Consider the following 21,935-nt stretch of genomic DNA (forward strand, 5'->3'; position numbering starts at 1 on the left):
TCTGGTTGGCTTGCAGGATGGCAGGGCATGAAGATGGAGCTAAAAAAGAACCCAAGACCCAGGGGGATGGGGGTTCTGCACAAAAGCCATGTGGGAAAACAGACCCTGGAGTTTTTGTGAAGAGGGCTTCAGATACGCGCAGCTGTGGGCCCTGAGATTTGGGGTGGAGGCATGCAAGAGCTCCAGGCCCTATTTACTCTGGGAAAGACACAGGGGAGAAAAACCCAAACCAGGTCTTACCAGTAACTGCTAAATGAAAACGTAATACCTAGAGGTGCTGATATATGTACTATCCCAGTTTCCCTATGTTTTTGAATAAAATTGCTAGCGTTTTCTGCTAACTTAAGTGACTTTATTAAAATTACCAAACAATATGTCAGTGAGTGGGCTTCCCAGGTGGTGCAGTGAAATAATACATCTGTGAACTGCCTATAAAATACCGCGGTTAGTAACTGCTACACTTTCTCTCCTCCCTGAGATGGGGTATTCTTGAAAACGGGACGTCGGACGTAATTAGCTTTGTATCTCTGATGCCTAGTGCAATTCTCCATGTGGGTAAACCCAGCATGCTGGTGACCACTACCATGTATCTAGAGTATTCTCGGGACACTGAGGGTCTGCAGATGGTATGAACTGCACTGTCCTCAAGGCACACATTCACAGCTGCTTAATAATGAGCCAGGAAGCAGCTCTTGTTTGCTGCACTTTAAAACATGCTGCTGCCGCTAAGTCGCTTCAGTCCGACTCTGTGCGACCCCATAGACGGCAGTCCACCAGGCCCCGCCGTCCCTGGGATTCTCCAGGCAAGAACACTGGAGTGGGTTGCCGTTTCCTCCTCCAATGCATGAAAGTGAAAAGTGAAAGTGAAGTCGCTCAGTCGTGTCCAACTCCTAGCAACCCCATGGACTGCAGCCCACCAGGCTCCTCCGTCCATGGGATTTTCCAGGCAAGAGTACTGGAGTGGGGTGCCATATTAACAAAAATGATCAACAAGGGTCTACCTGTAATATGACTTTGTTATTTAGTTGCTAAGTCACGTCCAACTCTTTTGTGACCCTATGGACTATAGCCCGCTGGGCTCCTCTGTCTGTGGGATTCTCCAGGCAAGAATACTGGAGTGGGTTGCTATTTCCTTCTCTAGGAGATCTTGCCAACCCAGGAATTGAACCTGCATTTCCTGTGTATCCTGCATTGGTAGGTGTGTTGTTTACCACTGAGCCACCAGGGAAGCCCCAGGATATAACTTTATGGGCAATTTCTGCATCATGAGAAACTTCAGGGGGGCACAACTGGTTTATATTTTGTGTACACTGAGACACGAATATTTGCTAGTTCTCAGTGGGACACACGTGATGCTGGCTGATCTTTTTTAAAGTATATCTTTCAGCGATTTGGTAACACATTATTTTGACAAATCTCAATACAGTTGGCAAGTCCTCGAGGACCACAGTCATGATACATTACCACGTCTGCGTGAGATGGACGGTACATCTGACAGGATGAGCAGGGCCCGTGAGAAGAGCCTTGGGGAGGCCTGGGTTCGAGTCCCAGCATGCAGCTGGTGTGATGAGGGGAAACAACCCCTCTGCCCTCCAGAGACACGAACCCCTTACTCATAATACTCCCCATGCTGGCTCTCTTTTATGAAGTCAGTGTTGCTAAACGAGTGTTACAATGCACCAATGCTGAGGCTCTCTAGTGAGAAATGTCCAAGTGGGTTCCTTCACCCTTTCCTAGCTCTTCAAGGAGCCTTAGATAAGATACAGCCTCTCAATGATGTGCAGAGCACTTCTACAAATAACTGGTGGAACACAGGAGCCTCAGAACAGACCCCTGTGAAGCACCGGAAGACTATCAGACAGAAGTACCAATGTGACCCCAGGAACACGTGTTCATAAAATGTGGTTATCTCTAAAAAATTTCTTTCTAAACAACTTCTTTGCAATTACTGGCATGATGGGTTTTTTCTGAAAAAAAAAAAAAAAAAAAAAAGACTACATACTCAATTTTCATTTTAAATTCCTATTATTTTTTAAAAAATGAGTGATATGATGATCTTTTACTTATTTATCTATATTTTGATGCATGGCATGTGGGATTGTCCAACCAGGGATCAAACCTGTGCCTCTTGCATTGGTAGCATGGAATCTTACCTTCTGGACCACCAGGGACTTGAACTATGTTCAAGTTTAGCATTAAAATTAATTTTAATTTAGAAGGCAATATCATGCTAGACATATTTTAAAAGTGGGGTCATTTCTTAAGGGAAAAAGTGATCCTAGCTCACGGACTAAACTTAAGATCTAGAAGAGCTCTCTGAAGATAGCTGTAGCTCTCGTGCACCATGCACACTGATGGCACAAGCAGACACAGCAAAAGACTGATGTCATCATTTACTGCATGTGAAGGTTAATTTTTAAGGTTGTCCTTAAAAAATGTGAGCTTCCCTGATCAGATCAGATCAGATCAGTCGCTCAGTCATGTCTGACTCGTTTCAACCCCATGAATTGCAGCACGCCAGGCCTCCCTGTCCATCACCAAATCCTGGAGTTCACTCAGACTCATGTCCATTGAATCAGTGATGCCATCCAGCCATCTCATCTTCTGTCGTCCCCTTCTCCTCCTACCCCCAATCCCTCTCAGCATCAGAGTCTTTTCCAATGAGTCAACACTTCGCGTGAGGTGGCCAAAGTACTGGAGTTTCAGCTTTAGCATCATTCCTTCCAAAGAAATCCCAGGGCTGATCTCCTTCAGAATAGACTGGTTGGATCTCCTTGCAGTCCAAGGGACTCTCAAGAGTCTTCTCCAACACCACAGTTCAAAAGCATCAATTCTTCACAGTCCAACTCTCACATCCATACATGACTACAGGAAAAACCATAGCCTTGACTAGACGGACCTTTGTTGGCAAAGTAATGTCTCTGCTTTTGAATATGCTATCTAGGTTGGCCATAACTTTCCTTCCAAGGAGTAAGCGTCTTTTAATTTCATGGCTGCAGTCACCATCTGCAGTGATTTTGGAGCCCAGAAAAATAAAGTCTGACACTGTTTCCACTGTTTCCCCATCTATTTTCCATGAAGTGATGGGACTGGATGCCATGATCTTCGTTTTCTGAATGTTGAGCTTTAAGCCAACTTTTTCACTCTCCACTTTCACTTTCATCAAGAGGCTTTTTAGTTCCTCTTCACTTTCTGCCATAAGGGTGGTGTCATCTGCATATCTGAGGTTATTGATATTTCTCCCGGCAATCCTGATTCCAGCTTGTGTTTCTTCCAGTCCAGCGTTTATCATGATGTAGTCTGCATATAAGTTAAATAAACAGGGTGACAATATACAGCCTTGACGTACTCCTTTTCCTATTTGGAACCTGTCTGTTGTTCCATGTCCAGTTCTAACTGTTGCTTCCTGACCTGCATACAGGTTTCTCAAGAGGCAGGTCAGGTGGTCTGGTATTCCCATCTCTTTCAGAATTTTCCACAGTTTATTGTGATCCACACAGTCAAAGGCTTTGGCATAGTCAATAAAGCAGCAATAGATGTTTTTCTGGAACTCTCTTGCTTTTTCCATGATCCAGCAGATGTTGGCAATTTGATCTCTGGTTCCTCTTCCCTGATAGCTCAGTTGATAAAGAATCCACCTGCAATGCAGCAGACCCTGGTTCGATTCCTGGGCTGGGAAGATCCAATGGAGAAGGGATAGGCTACCCACTCCAGTGTTCTTGGGCTTCCCTTGTGGCTTAGCTGGTAAAGACTCTGCCTGCAACGTGGGAGACCTGGGTTCGAAGATCCCCTGGAGAAGGGAAAGGCTACCCACTCCAGTATTCTGGACTGAAGAATTCCATGGACTATATAGTCCATGGGGTCCCAAGGAGTTGGACACGACTGGGCAACTTTCACTTTTTTCATGTCAAAGAATAAGCAAATCACCAGCTGCTATAAATGGCCCTGACCAGCCTTGACTTGCATTCTCAAAATTGCTTTGTCTCTTCAAAGACATGGAAGTTTTCACCTGTGTTACGGAACTGGTTATTAGTATTTTTTATCTTTTCTTTTTTCCAACAGATACAAAACATCCCTCCCTCCTTGCCCCTACAAATGTGACAACTGAAAGGGAAATCAAAGTTAAAATTCGGGGGAATAGAGACTTTTCTGGAAGGCCAGTGGTTAAGAATGCACCTTGCAATTCAGGGGCCATGGGTTCTATCCCTGACTGGGAAACTAAGATCCCACATGCCTCAGGGCAACTAAGCCTGAGGGCAGCAAATACTGACCCTGCAGCTGCAACTAGAGAGCCCATGCGCCTCAACGAAAGATCCCGAGTGCTCAGCTAAGACCTGATGCAGCCAAATCAATCAATCAATTAATTAACTTTTAAAAAATTAGGTGGGATTTTTTTCTTTTGTGCTATCACACAACACCTTTAGGAAACACACAGGCTTTGTGGGAATTCACACTGTCCTTGACCTTAGTTATTTACAGGATCTATACTCACACCATGGGCTTCTCTGGTGGCTCAGACGGTAAAGAACCTGCCTGCAATGCAGGAGACCTGAGTTCAGTCCCTGGGTTGGGAAGAATCCCTGGAGAAGGGCAAGGCAACCAACTCCAGTATTCTTGCCTGGGGAATCCCATGGACAGAGTAGCCTGGCAGACTGCAGTCCATGGGGTCACAAAAGAGTCAGACACGACTGAAACGATTTAGCAAGCATACTCACACCATCACTAGCACACAACCCTGATTTTTCTATTGCAGACAGCTTTTTGAATATAAAAACAAGGAATAGAGATCTGTTTTAAAGTTACATTAGAATATCAAGGAAAGAGAGGACTTTTCAAGGCAAACATAAATGCCAACATTTAAAGAGTTTTACAAAGACGTTTCTCAATTATTCTGTTTGAGAAGATTTGTTTCTACTGGGGAAAAAATACATGAGCTTAGTCCACACCCCAGACACCCAAGGCTGCCACCAGATACCACCTTACCCCTGACACTCAGCCACTTCAGGCTCCTCAGGTGGTGGGCTGTCTTCCGATTTCTTCCAGCCGATGATGTATTTGTTCACTGCCCCCTGCCTGTGGTAGGGCTTGGACATGGACCCTGGGGCCTGTTGACCGCTGCCGTGAGACACGATGTAGACTTTGGATGTATCCAGAGACCCGCTACTTTTTGAACAGTGAGCCGAGGGGCTTCCTGAATGGTGTGAGCCACTGGGGAAACAGACAGACAGAAGCTGTGATACGATCAGATCTCAGCAGTGGGCACATTACCAACCTTGGAGCCACCATGCTTGACTCCTGGCCTCTGTGAGCAAAACTGGCCAGAGGTGGCTGTCTCTCTGCTGAGCCTTTCTTTCCACAGGCTGAGGATGTTCATGTGCAAAGCTATACGCCTGTGGCCAGAAGGATGGTCAAAGCACAATTAGGAGAAATCTAATAGAAAAATGGGCACCACACTAATGCCTCCAAAGAAAAGAAACTCCAATGGTAAATAAACATAAGAGAAGGGGCTCAACCCAGGGAAATGCCCATGCAAACCATAGCAGAGTATCAGGCATGTTGTCCAGATTGGCAAAAACGGGACAGTCTGATGATGAGCGCCCAGCGTTCACCAGGATGTGGGGCAGTGACTCCTCCCACTGCTGGTGGGAGTGAGAGTGTGCAGACAGTTTGGAAAGCAGTCTAGGCATTACCTGTAAAGGTGGGCAGCTGCATAGCCTATGAGCCAGCAATTCTTCTCCTAAGCGCACACCCGGGCCAATCTTCTGCATGGGTGTGGTTGGAAACAGGCAACAGAAGAGCTGACAGAAGAACTGATTCGAACAGCTCCCCCATGGAGGCATCAGCAGTGAATGGAGGGTCAATTAGCAAACATGGGTGAGGAAACGAAAAACTCCAGGAAAACACCAGGAAGGAGTGGGCAGAGGCTGTGGACAATTGGGGTGAACTTCCCAAACAAAGAGGAAAAAGGAGCAGGTCACACAGAAAGGATCAAGCATGGCTCCATTTTTAAAGCGAGTTCATAAACAGGTGAAACTGAAGGATATGTTGTTCAGGAATGTACGAATCCGTAGTGAAATGTAGAGAAAAGCGAGGGGGATGGTCATTGCCAAAGCTAGGCCAGGGGCCACCTTGAGGGGGAAGAGAAGGGCTTGTGACTGGACAATACTCGGGGATCCTGACACAGTAGAGTTGATTCCTCAATCCAGTGTGGGTATATGGATGCTTGCTGTATTACTATGTGATATGAAATAATATTCAAAAGACAAAATCCCTAAAAACAACTTAAAGGTCAGCTGAAGCCAGAAGGACTAATGACTCCCATGGGCTGTATGACCATCCCTAGACATATAAAAACCTAAAGATCTTTTTTTTTTAAATTCAGGAAAATCAAGATTCTAATGTTTTATGAAAAATAAGTAAGAACAGAGATCAGGAATCATTTTATGAAGTCGTGAATGTTTCAGTTACAGTTCTAACATCAGAGTTTGGGAAGGCAGGTGAGCATCGCTTTCAGAAACCCTGACACACAGGTGTGCCTCAAGGGCTCTGGAGCCAGACTGCTGTCACAGCAGGGGGACCCTGGACTCGTTTACTAAGCGCAGCTTTCTGATCTGTAAAACGCATACAAGGGCTGCCCAGTGGTTGAGACTTCACCTTCCAATGCAGGGGGTGTGGGTTGATTCCTGGCTGGGGTGCTATGATCTCACACGTCTTGGGGCCAAGAAGACAAAACATAAGATAGAAGCAATATTGTAGCAAATTCAATAAAAACTTTTTAAATGGTCCACATCAAAAAAATAAAAACTTTAAAAGCAAAACAAAACAAACAAAAAAACCTGATAAATACTCTCGATTTTTCTGAATTAATATTAGTGAAGTAAATACCGATAATTTGCTTTTTAGAGTGGTGCATCAAAGAATTATTCACAAGTTCTTGCCATTGGGAGAATTTACCACAGGGTTCCTCACATGATAGCCCCTAGATAAAATAAAATCTTATTCTGAAATCAAACCTGTATACAAAGCAAGCATCATTCAATGGCAGAAGCTAAAAAAAAAGTCTAATATTAAAAATGATTTTGAAATGGACTTTTTATAAAGGCTCTGAAGGTAAAACAAAACACAATAAAATAACCCATCTTTGGGTCTTTGTATGTTGGAGACATGGTGGCATTTGAAAAATTATCACACAAAACAAAACAAATAAAACACTGCATCTATTTGCTCCTCTGAATCACTTGTTCCTGGGGTAAGTCTGGCGTCCCTTAGTAGGAAGGTGGCGGCGGCGGTGGTGGTTTAGTCGCTCAGTCGTCTCCAACTCTTTGTGACTCCATGGATTACAGTCTGCCAGGTTCCTCTGTCCATGGGATTCTCCAGGCAAGAATACTGGAGTGGGTTGCCATTTCCTCCTCCAGGGGATCTTCCTGACCCAGGAATCGAACCCAGGTCTCCTGCATTGCAGGCAGATTCTTTACCACCTGAGCTACAAGGGAAGCCCCCGAGGCTCCCTCAATTTGGGGTCCAGGTCTGTGCCCTGGGAAAGATGTTGTACTGCCGTCCCCTGACCCAAGGTAACCTAAGGAACAGGCAAGGAAGTTTGTATACTGTCACCTGCTTATTTAACTTATATGCAGAGTACATCATGAGAAACGCTGGACTGGAAGAAACACAAGCTGGAATCAAGATTCCTGGGAGAAATATCAATAACCTCAGATATGCAGATGACACCACCCTTATGGCAGAAAGTGAAGAGGAACTAAAAAGCCTCTTGATGAAAGTGAAAGTGGAGAGTGAAAAAGTTGGCTTAAAGCTCAACATTCAGAAAACTAAGATCATGGCATCTGGTCCCACCACTTCATGGGAAATAGATGGGGAAACAGTGGAAACAGTGTCAGACTTTATTTTTCTGGGCTCCAAAATCACTGCAGATGGTGACTGCAGCCATGAAATTAAAAGACGCTTACTCCTTGGAAAAGTTACGACCAACCTAGATAGCATATTCAAAAGCAGAGACATTACTTTGCCAACAAAGGTCCATCCAGTCAAGGCTATGGTTTTTCCTGTGGTCATGTATGGATGTGAGAGTTGGACTGTGAAGAAGGCTGAGCACTGAAGAATTGATGCTTTTGAACTGTGGTGTTGGAGAAGACTCTTGAGAGTCCCTTGGACTGCAAGGAGATCCAACCAGTCCATTCTGAAGGATATCAGCCCTGGGATTTCTTTGGAGGGAATGATGCTGAAGCTGAAACTCCAGTACTTTGGCCACCTCATGTGAAGAGCTGACTCATTGGAAAAGACTCTGATGCTGGGAGGGACTGGGGGCAGGAGGAGAAGGGCACGACAGAGGATGAGATGGCTGTATGGCATCACTGACTTGATGGACGTGAGTCTGAGTGAACTCCAGGAGTTGGTGATGGACAGCGAGGCCTGGCGTGCTGCGATTCATGGGGTTGCAAAGAGTTGGACATGACTGAGGGGCTGAACTGAACTGAAGAGGTGGTGCTACTATAATGAACTCTCTCCACTTCCTGGGTGTACACCAGTTAGTAATCCCCCAACAGGAAAACTCCTTCTGTTGGCAATGGGCTCTGAAGGCCTGTATGTCTTTCTCCTAACCTTATTTTGAAAAACTCCAGATCTACAGAAACGGTATAAAGACAGGAGATACCCATCATCGAGATGTAATAGTTGTTACTCTCTGGCTAAAGCTGCATCATTTTTCTCTGAACCATCTAGAAGTAGCTGCAGACTCTATGACATCATACTTTTGTATTTCCATACATATTTCCTAATAATAAAGACACTCTCCCACAGAGGACCAATGTGAAAATCAAATCAGGCATTAATGCACTATTATTACCTAATACCCACTCCATAGTCTCATTTCTCAGCTGTCCAACAAGGCTTATGGGTTCAGTTTCCCCATTCAGAACCCAGGCAGGACTGTGCATTGCCTTCAGTTATCATGCGTTTCAAAGCCTTTGATTATCCCTGAGATATTTTAGAGTTAAAGTCTAGGGTATCCATGCATGCATGTGTGCTAAGTCGCTTCAGTCATCTCCGACTCTTGGTGACCCTATGGACTGTAGCCCTCCTTTGTCCACGGGGATCCTCCAGGCAAGAATACTAGAGCGGATTTCCATGCCTTCCTCCAAGGGATGTTCCAGACCCCGGGACTGAAGCCGTGGCTCTTGTGTCTCCTGCACTGACAGGTGTGCTCTTTACCACTAGTGCCGCCTGGGAAGCCCAGGGCATCCCTAGTCTAATATAATTAATACGCTGCAGGGAACACCCAAATTTATCTTCTGAAATCACCAAATGGAACGCTTTTGGAGAATGTGTTGTGAATAACAATAGTATGATCCAAGCCTGATGTGTTTTTCCATTTGTTTATAAAACAGATTTTCCTCACTTCAGTTCAGTTCAGTTCAGTCGCTCAGTTGTGTCCGACTCTGTGACCCCATGAATCGCAGCACGCCAGGCCTCCCTGTCCATCACGAACTCCCGGAGTTCACTCAGACTCACGTCCATCGAGTCAGTGATGCCATCCAGCCATCTCATCCTCTGTCGTCCCCTTCTCCTCTTGCCCCCGATCCCTCCCAGCATCAGAGTCTTTTCCAATGAGTCAACTCTTCGCATGAGGTGGCCAAAGTACTGGAGTTTCAGCTTCAGCATCATTCCTTCCAAAGAAATCCCAGGGCTGACCTCCTTCAGAATGGACTGGTTGGATCTCCTTGCTGTCCAAGGGATTCTCAAGAGTCTTCTCCAACACCACAGTTCAAAAGCATCAATTCTTAGGCTTGATTAAAAATGTCTTTGACCCCAATAGTAAGAAATTTTAAAGTTAAACTCTAAGAACAAACGTATTGAATCCATTTGACAAGCAATATGGCAAAAACCTGTGTTTAGCAGCAGTAGCACTGTTTTTCTCTGAAGCTGGTAAACATCCTAGACTGTTAGCAATAAAATTTTGGGGAATCTTTTCCTTCTAGACTCAAGTTATTATTTTTTGAGTTTTATTGCCAACTTCCCATCCTTTGTACTAAGAGTGTGATGACATGAATAAGGGTAAGCAACAGATAATCACATGAGCCATTTACAGGAGAATACAGAACATGGGTTTTTTTGTCTTGTTTTTTTGGCAGTTGATTTATTTCACTTTGCAAAAGCTTGGTTAGGCTCAGATGAATACAGCTTTGTATTCTGAGCTCTTATCTAAGTGCCCTGCCCTTGCAGGAAAAAAAAAACAAACCAACCCAAACGGGTTTGCTGAATTAGAAGCCCGGAGAAGCAGGAGAGAACAGGCTGGGAATATGCTGGTGCTGCTTAATGGGTGGTGATTCCTGCACACCCACCCCACACCCCTGTTCCCCCCTCACACCAGTGCGGCTTGTGTTCATGAGTTGTAAATCTCTTCCCTGTTCTCAGTACAATCCCAGAAAAATACCACATACACAACTCACACTTGCTTTATTCCTGGATGGCTGTTCGGAGCATGCGCATGTGTGGTGGGGCTGGTGGGGATGGTAGTAGTTGTTGGTGATGAAAACCCAGGATCAGAGCATGAAGGGTATTCCATATACAGGTCTGGGCTCCTAACACTGGGAACAGTTAACCTCTGCACCTCCGATTTCCCTAGGCTATCCAGGCACTGGTTTACTAACTCAATCAACAAATGCTTATCAACCGTCTTCTTAGACTTCCTTCCTGCATTCAACAAACACTGCAACGCCTACCACGTTTAAGAGCCTGTGCTAAGTGCTGCGGGTACAAGTGAAGCAGACAGGTCCAGGCTTTTTAGTGAAGGGAAGACTGCAGCTGGGGAGGGGGCAATGTGGATGGGACAGGATAAGCTGTGAGCGCAGACCAGCTCACTGTGGAATGGAAAGATCTGCTGCCACGTCAGTGGGCAAGAAACGCCACAGCCATCAGCGGTTCTGGCCTCCAGAGGCGAACGGGGGCTCCCCGAACAACAAAAGGATTGTCACAAGCTGAAAGTAGACAGTTCCTTTATTTGGTGGACATCACCCAGGGCGGGAGTGCTGAGAAGCAGCTGCGACATGGTGAGATAGACTGTGCGGGGCTGGGGGTGACTAGCCAGGATGCTCAGTGCCGATGCCAGCCCCTAAGAGCCTCTTTCCTCTTTCACTCCCTGGACCACTCCTGGTCACAGCTGAGACCCTGGGCGGTGGGCCTCAGCTCCGAGCTGACCACACAAGCAGACGAGGACAGCGCACAGCTGACGACACTCATCATCACGGAGAATGGGTGCCCCAGGCTGGGCCCCAGCATTTCTGGATCTGCCAAGTCTCCGCACCGCTGCGGTACCTAGGTCCGTTATGCTCTAATGAGCCAAGTTCCTTTTGCCTCCATGTACCAACATTTCAAATCTTATTTTAAATATAAAATATTAATATAGATAGTACTTAAAAATACTTAAAAACATTTTAAAATTAAAAATCATTAAAAAAATTTAAAACTGAAAAATTAAGAGTATTTAAATTATTGCTTTCTCTAGCCCTTCTGCAGGGGACAGACACGAGGAGGACGTGCTCAAAAGATTTAAAATTTATTGGCAAATTCCACATGAACCAAAGCCTGCAACTGAAATTGAAATGTGGCTTTAAAGTCACTGTCCACTAAGAATGGGAAGAAAAAGGCTTCTGGATGGCAAAGAAGACCCTCACTCAGGCCATGGCCCTTCTATAACCACTGTACACGTGTTCAGTATAAAGCAGGGGTGGGGAAGGAAAAACATCAACCAGAAATGCAATCTAGCACCTCCCAGTGCTTTCTACTCATCTGACCCATCACATTAATGGATGCTTAAGGTACTCCAGAAAACCTGCTTCAAATCCCTGTTAATATCCTGACTCGACTCATAAATGAAGGTGCTCTGAAAGCAGTTTTCACAGAAATTTTCCTCAACAGTAATACAAAACTCTGTTTGTGATGCCATTTATACTTGTCTAGCAAGGTTATCAGAAAACCAGCCACTTTACAAATCTTCTACACTTTGAACAAACATTAGAAGGTTACAAAATGATCATTTGTGCTACTAAGACACAGATGAGGATGTTAGTGACAGGAAAAGAAAAGCAGGAAGGCAGCAGCGAGCATGTGTGTGTGTACAGGCATCTTCGTGCTTTCAATTTATGTAAAAAAATTAACTTATGTTAATTTCCAGGACTAAGAAGTCTAAAACTTTTTTCAACAAGATGAGACATATCCCATGATATCAGTCATGAAAATCAAGGCACCGCTGATGAGGTCTCTGCCTCAACTGAGAGGATGGCCGATGCAATTCACATGTCTGTGTGAGGTCACAGCGAGCCTTGCTACGGTCCATCGGTTCATCCCTCCAGGCTCAGCAGAGACCATGTGAGGATGAGGAGCAGGTGGAGTGAAGGGCAGGGCCAAGGAGCACAGAGGCCCGTGTGTTGAACCCAATGCCGGCCTTGAGCATCGTCACTGGCCATGGCCCTGGATGCCTGGAGGGACAGTCCTATCACTGTTCATTTGGCTACCCTCCAGCAGCTGGAAGACTTGGGGGAAAGTTAGAGGATGACTCAGAGCTGAAGGAGGGAAGGCCTTGCAGACAAGAAGGAAAATGACAGGGGTCATTGGTGTGCAGGAAATTCTAGCCACGGCCAGACCTGTATCATTGCAGTTCTTTGCTTGGTCTTTGAAGGGAGGAATCACCAGTGATGTGTTTTAAAGTCACTGTACACGTTTGTCATATGGGAATTGAAAACTACTCATAAAAATATAAACACCTACAATTAGAACGTAATTCCTTTAAATGTAACTTAGTCATTATATTGAAAAAGAAAGTGGATCATCAATCTGAACACATTTCCAGTACACAGTTGTGTAAGGCGGCCTGTGGAACAGGAGAATGGGGCACAGGCTTTCAGGTGGACAACACAGAGACCACCCCTCGTTACTGTCCGTCGTCAGCTGAGGACCGTCCAGCTGTTACCACACCTCCTGAAAATCTGGGACAACAAACTGAACTTTACACTTTTTGGGGGGCACATGAGATCTTAGTTTCCCAACCAGGGGTCGAACCCATGCCTGCTGTAGTGAGAGCATGGAGTCTTAACCACTGAACCACCAGGGAAGCCCCAGGGACAACAAATTGAACTGACAGAGAAACATGAGTGGCCTGATGACAGCCGTGAGCACCTCTGTTTCATTTTCTCTCCAATTTAAAGAGAAAGGAAGATGTAATCACAAACTTGTTCACATGCACATTTCAAATGAGCCGCTGGACACAAGCCCTCCATCTGAAGTCAGGCAGTTTGGCCCACAGGTGACAATGATCTCAGGCACCTTCTGGTCCTATTTCAGGCCCCTGCCCTCACCCCATCAGCAGACGACGGCGCCCAGGGTGCCCCGACTAGCTGCTGGTCACAGCATGGGGAGGTCCTTACCTGGAGTGGGACGAAATCTCACTGAGGTCGCCCAGGCTGCCGTCGGCAGCCCCACTGGTGGAGATGCCAGGCGCATAGCCATGGACCGCATACATCTTGGCCTGCTCATCGTCGGGCCCCGGGATGTCGGAGTCGGCCCACTGCTCTGCCCGCCCATGGACCAGAGACCGGCTGCCCGCCAGGTGCACGGGGCCCAGGACTGCAGCGGGCATGCACGGGGCCGTGTCGATGCCACTGTCCGTGGAGGCCCCCTTGATGTACGTCAGCCCCAGCAACTCGGGATCCATGAGGTCCCCAGACCCAAAGTGCTTGTCGTCGCTGTTGCTGGAGGTGTTGCTGGAGAGCGTGTTGCTGCTGGAGTGGCTGGAGCAGCTTTTATCTCCGATCTTGAGAAGAGAGAAACAGGGAGGCTTCAGACAAACCCCACACTTTGCTTCTACACGAAGGCGATTATTCTCCCCAGACTCACGAAGACCTGATGATTTCACCCGAACCCTTTCTACTCGCTTGTCAGCAAGAAGCAAGGCAAGAATTTACTTTTCAAAAACATCCTGGTTTCATGCAAAAGTCCCTGAGTCATAATTCCTCCCATCATTCATCTTAAGTTAAATGCGTATCTTTTCAAGTCTTTGTTCAATTATCTGTACATGAACACAAAAGTATTGCCACCCTGTCACTAATCGGAAAGTAGTTAACGAAGGTTCTAGAAGCTGGGGAAGTACATGGGGAATTAAGAGGAGGAAAGCAGCCTTTCTTCAGAGAATGCTCCTGTGACAAGGGACAGGGCCAGTCCTGGGTGTGGGGTAGAAGACCCAGGTTTGAATCTCAGTGGGGGGACCCTGGCCAGTCACTCAGCTCCTGTCTGCACTTATTACGCTGAGCACAGGGATTACTGTGCAGACCCAACCAGCTCACATGTGCAGAAGCACTGTGTAAGCATGAGCCACACCCACCCCCCAGAGCCCCAGTCGGGAAAGACCCGGGGATGATGAGATGGGGTGCTCATGGGGGTGCACTGAGGTCCCTGGAAGATGAAACCAAGAGAGCAGACTAAATGTCCCATCTGATGATGAAGTGGTTTGGCCCTTCCTTCTTTCTGTTTTCCCTTTCTTCCCTCCATCCCTCTCTTCTTCCTTCTTTCCCTCCACCCTATCAGATCCTTAAGCAAATCCCGATGCCCTTTGTTATCACAAGTGGATCTTCTCAAGTTCACCCCTCCCCTCCCCCTCTCTCCCTGTGCTGGTGCCATCAGCTGGCTCCATGAGGCCGGCTGGAGACAAGGTTAGGATACAGCTGAGAGATGGAGGCCACATGTTTGCAGGTAACAGCTCTGAGGCTGGCCAATGACAAGTGGAGGAGGAGAAGAAAAGGAACAACTTGGGTCAGGACCTGATAAGACGTCTGCAAATTTTGAAAAATGAGCTACTTTATAAGGTTGGCTTCATCTGGCAACAACTAAAATTCCTGTTTGCACATTTAACTGGTAGTTTCATTTCACTGAGCTACAGTCACCTACATGGCTCCTTTTCATTTCTGCAAAAAGTAAACAGAACCACACGGGCACTGCGGGACCACGGGAAGCCTGTTGGTTGCCTGCTGCCGGTGTCCTGCGTGCCGTCTAAAGCGGCTCCCTGAGCGACCAGCACCAGGCACAGCATCACCCACCACACACCCTGCTGCACAGGTTCTGATTTTGTATTTTGTCCACAGGTGGATAACAGTCAACAGATTAAAACTACCAAGGATCAAAGGCTGAGGTTACAATCCTGGCTTTGCCAATAATTCACTGGATGACTTTTCTCTGTATTTCTTTATAAAAGGAGAGAGAGATAAAAAGAAAACCTTTTTTTTTTAACTTCACCCAAGACCCTTATGAGATAATTGATGCCACTGAGAATCCCTGGCAACAATGCTAATAAATCACGAGTGCTGAGATGAACAGAAGCATTAGTTCATGATGACAAGACTCACGTGAGAAAGCTTATTGGGAGAATCCTTGCAACCTCCATCTTTCTGCAGGCCTCTTTCTTTATAGGAGCTCAGGACTTTGGAAGGTGGGCCGTGCCATTTGGTTTCTGTCACACACAGAAAGAGAAGCCTTAAAGATCTAATTTCTAGTGTTAACAAAGGAGCAGAGAAACTCAGGGGCCAAACACATGGTTCAGTGACCATGATCAGGACTGCGGTTGTAGGACCTTCTGGTCCTACCCACAGAGAGGCCCTCAGAGCAGACAGAACCACCCCATGATGCTCACGGTCTGTTTCCCAGGCACCACCAGCTATGAGCACATCCCGGATGACCTTGGGGGGCCCAGCAGCCACCCTGTACACGGCAGGATGGCACTGACCAGACGGGAATGGATGAATGAACCAGTGAAGGGGGAGGAAGGGGCAGGAGAGAGACATGCGGAGGGGCGGGGGTCCGTATTACCGGCGTGTCTGCTTCCTTCCACGGTGTCCTCCCGCTCCCTGGCCCCGTCACATTCCAAGGGGCCGGAGCCCTGGTGCTCCAGCAGCAGGGGAGACTGGCACCTGGAGAGAGCACAGAGCTGAGACTTGCCCGCATGCTGTCCCGCCAGTGTCCCCCGTGGGTGCTGGTTCTGAGGGGCCATCCCAGGGATCCCTAGTCAGAGACTCTCTGCTGCCGCAGCCCTGCCCAACAGAGCAGCTTAAAGCATCTGGACTTGGGGGCTCTCCTGTCATGCCTGGGTCCAAAGAGGCACCTGGATGACACCATTTACAGATAAAGGAGGAGGCCACCACCAGGGGCTGAAAGGACTGTGGGGTCCCTGATGGACTGAGCACGAGCTCGCAGCTTTTGCTGTCACTGTTTCTCTTGGGCCCAGAATACATGTACTGATGCTTCTTCATATCAAATTTTTTAAGGAAAAAGAAAATCAGATCCATTTGCTGCTAGACTACATCTGGCTGGACTTTTGTTTTATGAAAATCCCCAAATAGGACAATTTACTCTTCCAAAGGAAACTGCAGAAAACTTATTCATGTTACCAAGGGACCCTTTCTTCTAGAATCCCAGTTCTAAATCCTGATCTGCACAAAAAGCCAAGACATGGTTTTTCCATTGACATAAAGCCTCCCCAATCCACTTTAAAAATGCAACTCAAAGGAGAAAGATTTCTTTAGGTAAAACTTTTTTGTTGTCGTTTTTCAGTCTCTAAGTTATATCCAATTCTTTGTGACCCCATAGACTGCAGCACACCAGGCTCCCCTGTCCTTCACTATCTCCCAGAGTTTGCTCAAATTCATGTCCATTGAATCTTTGATGCTATCTAACCATCTCAAAAATTAAAAAAAAAAAAAAGTACTTTTAAGAACCCCATCCAGCATCTAAGGCAGGGAATGCATGTAACTCAGACTATAAATCTCTACTTCTCAGCCCAAACCAGAAGGAGAGAGGGTGCGGGGAGAGGGTTTCCCTGGGCACATGTGAGAGGAGGAACGGAAGCGTCTCTCATCTGGTGCCAGCCCCTCCGGCTGCCTGGACGGTCCATCACCTCAGCAGTGCGCCCAGCTCCTTCAAGCGGCAGAGGCGACACTGGCTTGCAGCAATGCACAGAAACACTGCTGCTGGGGGCAACGCCTGCATTTCCTTGCAAAAATACAGCCACATCCCTGGGGCGGCCCTCCTCTTCCCAAGAGTGTACAGCTATTTCCTTTGTTACTGCGTCCGTCCATCCTGGGTCCTGTCCACAGGTGCCCTCGGGCCCCTGGGCGCTGTGTGGACGGCCCTGCACCCAGCTTCCACTTGCTCTCACAGGAGGCAGAGGAAATGTGTCCCATGCTAAATCTGCCTCCTCAGACTCTGGGCTGTGTTTTGGAGAGAAAAACACTTTCAAGAAAGGCTGTGAATTTATTCCTTGTCAGCAATGTAAGTGAAGGGAAACTCCCAAGGGCCATCACCCACAGAGTCTCCAAATCCTGAATTTTCATGTGTTCAAAAAGACTCTCCCTTATTAAAAAAAAAAAAAAAAAGAAAACAGACAAGTTCAGAATATAGACAAATGAGTCCACTTTCACAGAAATGATGAGCTACCCAGTCTGGAAGCACTGGCCCTACCACAGTGCTATCTGAGTCTCTCTGTTCCCAGTGGCCTTGTGCAAAGTAAGCGCTTCTGAGTGTTCCCTGAAGACATGTCCCCCCAGGAGCCCACAGAAGGGGAAAAGGAGTGGTACCCGTCGTATCCAACTTGCGGTCTCCATGGTCCGCTGCTGCCCGGTCCGGGGTCGCTGGATGATGACTGATTGCTGGGCGAACTTCTGAAAGGTTGACTACAATCAGTAACAGGCACAGAGGTGGGCTGCCAGCATCCGGACCTGGCTTGTTTTGACTTACAAATGAATTCATTCTTCAGTGATGAAGAAAAGGGGAAACACACATTGCGATCATGGACAAATAAACTGAGAATTGGTGATGCCATGAGATTTCAGGGGTATTATGGTTGGTAATTTATTATAGGAAGAAGATATGGCAGGAACAAGGCTTTATCACCTAAAGATTGAAAGCACAGCTAATGATCCCAGTTAAACATGGGGGACAGCAATAGAATACACAGAATTATGCAAACATCACTACTACTTGGTCTATGAGACAATGCAAGGGACGTTGTGGTTCTTTCTATATTTAAAACCGAGGCAGAGGGAAAACTCTAAATTTGGCAAAACCATTTATTTCTGCACATGTATTGTATGTAATCCTATTTATTTCAGACACACAGAAATGAGTGACGCTTGTGAGAACTCATTTGATGAAGACGTGCTTGCCAACTTTTCATTTTGCTATTAGAAGCCTTCCTTGAGTGTGCACGTGTGCATGCTAAGTTGCTTCTGTCCTGTCCAACTCTTGCCAACCCTATGGACTGGTTCCTCTGTCCAAGGGATTCTCCAGGCAAGAATACTGAGGTGGGTTGCCATGCCCTCCTCCAGGGGATCTTCCCAATCCAGGGATTGAACCCAAGTCTCTTTACATCTCCTACTGGCAGGTGGGTTCTTTAACACTAGCGCCATCTGGGAAGCCCAAAAGAATTCCTTATAATTTACTAAATTATATGTTAATAAGGGAGGTTCTATAGGCCCCTTCCCTTCTGATGTCACCCCTTTACACCCAGGCTACCTACTGTATGCATCTCTCTGAATATTATAAACTCAGCAGACCTTTGAGAAGGGAGAGCCAGAGCCCAGATGATTCACTGTCAATTTAGTTAACACCATTCCTGCGCTCATTTGTGGAAAAACAGACTGGAGAAGTCAGAGGAAGCCCACATGTTATAATCCTAGTGATTATTATTAACACCTATAGAGACTTACACCTACGGGCCAGGACTGTTCTAAACAGTTAACCTCTGTGGACTGATTCAGTCATCATAAGGCCCTGTGGAGGTCTCTATTACAGCTAAGTTTACTTTTCAGAGGAGGAAACTGGAGAATGGGAGAGGCCAAGGAACAGCACAAGGTGATGACACGTTCAGCGGGCAGCCTGGCTCAGTGACTGCTTACAACATATGCTCTATTAGATGAAAGCCTAAGAAGGAATTTTGAGGAAGCTCTCAGTGTCTCCACAGCCCGTAAGTTATGTGAAAGTTAAAACAAAGGGAGTAAAAATCAATAGCAACAACAGATCTACTATGCTGTTCACTTAGAACTACCTCTCCATGTCACGTCTCTAAATTCTCAGCAGCTTCTAACGTTATTGGATTTCACTCTTAAACAGGTGCACCCTCTCAGGGAAAAACTTAATTTTAAATTCAACTCCCTCCGCTTAGAATGAGAGAGAAAAGCAAAGAGATGCCAATGATCTTAGGACCTCTGAAAATTCTGTGACCATTAGGATGACGGGATTTCATCAATGATTTTTGTGGCTTTGTTTTCTTTATACTCGAAACTGTTCATGCTTGTCTAGAGGCTCCTGCAGAATGGTTTCCCAACATGGTTTGGAGAGTGAGTTGACAGGAGGATTATTGCGGAGAGGTACGGTGGTGGCCCTGGGGGGTGGTGTCCATGGGGGAGACCTGCACGCCATCAGCACCATTGCTGGCTGGAACCACTTGTGCCCCAGCATTCGGGGCCTGCCCGGCGGCCCTGCTGCCACTGGGTCAGAACAAGCTACTTCAGAAATGACTAAGTCACACACAAGTCCCCCAACCACGTGAAGTTCCAAGCCAGGGCTTCACCAGGGCCACCAGCTTACCTGGTACCATCGGGCAGCTTCCGGTCAAAGGAAGTGCTGCGGGGGATGGCGGCCTGGCTCTGCGGGAGAAGGGGCTGGCACTGCAGCCGGTCGGGCGTGCCGGGCACCGGGGAGACCCTGGGCAGGGGCTGCAGGGCGGGCGTGGGCACGCGGTGCCACGTGGTGTTCCTCCGGAAAGGGGTCTTGTACTCGCAGGGGGCTCCCTCGCTGTCCAGCTTGTACTCCACCATGGGGATCCGGCAGAGCTCCGAACACCCTCTGTGAGCCAAGAAGAGATGGTTAGGGGGTGCTCAGCACTGAGCCACTAGCTCGACTCACACACAGCCTCGCATGTGCTTCTCGGGGCTCACGGGTGATGGGGCAAGGCCACCCACCCTCAGCAGTAGACCTGGCTGACAGTGACCTTGTCTGTGTGTCACGCAGCACAGACCAGGAGGACCTGGTCTCAAGCCTATGGCTCTGGTTAACCTTGGCTGTCCAGGGTTTCATGCATAGGCTCTGTTTCTCCAAGTAGTTTGCAAACTACTATTGATTGCAAAATCAATCCCTGGGCAGATTGGGATTGATCTTTAACCAATCTGCATACATGGAATTATTTGCATTGAAACTGGGTGATAAATACACATTAATAGATTAAAAACACCTCATATATAATCTGAACAGATACATGAAAGTACAGTCATAATCAGGAATTTGAGTCACATGTCACTTGTTTCTCCTGAATCCGAGAAAAGTGAAAAACAAATTCAACAAAAGCTGTCACAAGTCAAGGAAAAGCCTGAATGCCCATCCTGTTGAAGTCACATTAGTTAGTTACTTAGTTATCACTTACTTAGTCACTACTTAGTCAGTCACTTAGTTGCCATGGTCACTTCCTTGAACTAGTGTCATGGCTCCCCACAAATTATCTCCCACAGGCTCAAATGACCGGTCAGGGATGTAAGACCCTTTAGCCTGAAAAATGTGATCTAAGTCAGATATCCCTCAAGTTACATTGTGTACACATTACTGATACTACTGACTTGACTAAAGTGACCTGCAAAGCCAACTGGTGTTTGGCCAGGACACAGGAAGACTGGGTGAGTCTCAGATTTGAGTGTCGGGGTAAATTGTCCCAATTTAGCCCGTGGATGAAGCCTTGCCTCTCCCTAGACATTCTGCAGTCAACAGAAAAACTCTCATATTCACCCTCTAAGAAATCTATCAGGGCAATAAGGTGTCACTCTTTAAAAAGGAGAATTGCATCCTCAAGACAGTGGAGTAGAACTTTTCAGAATCATTACAAAGGAACAAAGACAAGAAAAACCATAAACAAACTTGATCATCAACAAAGCTTGGAGACACCAAAACACAGTGCGTAAGGATAGGAGGCAAACGGTGGAATGCCAATAGTGGAGCAGGGAAAGGCAAACCCAAGGGCGTGCAAAGAGAAAGACAAGGAGAAGCACCCCATCCCCTTGCACACCTGAGCAGGTGCAGGAACAGGCAGCATCAGGCGCCACAGAGGGTGGAAGACAAAGGGAAGGAGTGAACAGTGAGCCCCCAGCCAGCACTGGGCCCCTCAGGCAATACCCACCACCACCTCTAAGGGGCAGCAGCAACGGTCAATGGAATACAACGTGGAAGGAGGAACTCAAGGCCAGGAGGTACCAAGAAGAGCAGAGATGAAAGCAAAAGGTGAAGGAAAAGCCTTGCTGGAAACGAGAACCCCGAGTTAGTCCTCGTTCCTTCACACCCAGCTTCAGGATCATCCTGCAAAGAACAGGGATCTTTCTCCACAATGAAGACAAGCAGGTGCAAGCCACCCAATCACCCTGCCACGCGGCTCACCACCCTCAGAGAAAGAGGAGGAACCTCTGAAAGTGTTAGTCACTCAGTTGTGTCCAATCTTTGCAACCCCCTGGACAGCAGCCCACCAGCCTCCTCTGTCCATGGAATTCTCCAGGCAAGAATAGTGGAATGGGTTGCCATTCCCTTCTCCAGGGGATGTTCTCAACCCAGGGATCAAACCCAGGTCTCCTGAATTGCAGGCAGATTCTTTATCACTGAGCCACCAAGGAAGCCCGAAATTTAAAATGAGGATGACTGAAATTCAAAATAAAAAATCCAGTGCTCACTTCGGCAGCACATATACTAAAATTGGAACGATACAGAGAAGATTAGCATGGCCCCTGCGCAAGGATGACATGCAAATTCGTGAAGCGTTTCATATTTTTAATCAAAGAGGACACTAACAGATGGAGAAATATACCATGTTCATGGATTGGAAGAATCAATATAGTGAAAATGAGTAT

The 21,935-nt window shown here is 46.9% G+C and overlaps 1 protein-coding gene and 1 non-coding gene across 6 annotated transcripts in view; one reads left to right on the forward strand and one right to left on the reverse strand.

Annotated features, from left to right (window-relative positions):
• SIPA1L2 (signal induced proliferation associated 1 like 2) overlaps nucleotides 1-21,935 on the reverse strand; it is a 249,552-nt gene that overhangs the window by 30,739 nt on the left and 196,878 nt on the right. For all 5 annotated transcript variants that reach the window (XM_055588324.1, XM_055588305.1, XM_055588315.1 and 2 more), the window contains exons 11-16: nucleotides 19,642-19,899; nucleotides 17,631-17,714; nucleotides 15,868-15,968; nucleotides 15,408-15,511; nucleotides 13,437-13,822; nucleotides 4,984-5,208 (exon numbers count right to left, since the gene is read on the reverse strand). In XM_055588324.1, coding sequence (XP_055444299.1) covers nucleotides 4,984-5,208; nucleotides 13,437-13,822; nucleotides 15,408-15,511; nucleotides 15,868-15,968; nucleotides 17,631-17,714; nucleotides 19,642-19,899 — 1,158 coding nt within the window. The remainder of the gene's footprint in view (nucleotides 1-4,983; nucleotides 5,209-13,436; nucleotides 13,823-15,407; nucleotides 15,512-15,867; nucleotides 15,969-17,630; nucleotides 17,715-19,641; nucleotides 19,900-21,935) is intronic.
• Nucleotides 21,751-21,857, forward strand: LOC129642454 (U6 spliceosomal RNA). The gene has a single exon (XR_008709724.1). It is a non-coding gene; the product is annotated as a U6 spliceosomal RNA (small nuclear RNA).

Source organism: Bubalus kerabau, chromosome 1 (genome assembly GCF_029407905.1).
Source record: "Bubalus kerabau isolate K-KA32 ecotype Philippines breed swamp buffalo chromosome 1, PCC_UOA_SB_1v2, whole genome shotgun sequence".
NCBI lineage: Eukaryota > Metazoa > Chordata > Mammalia > Artiodactyla > Bovidae > Bubalus > Bubalus kerabau.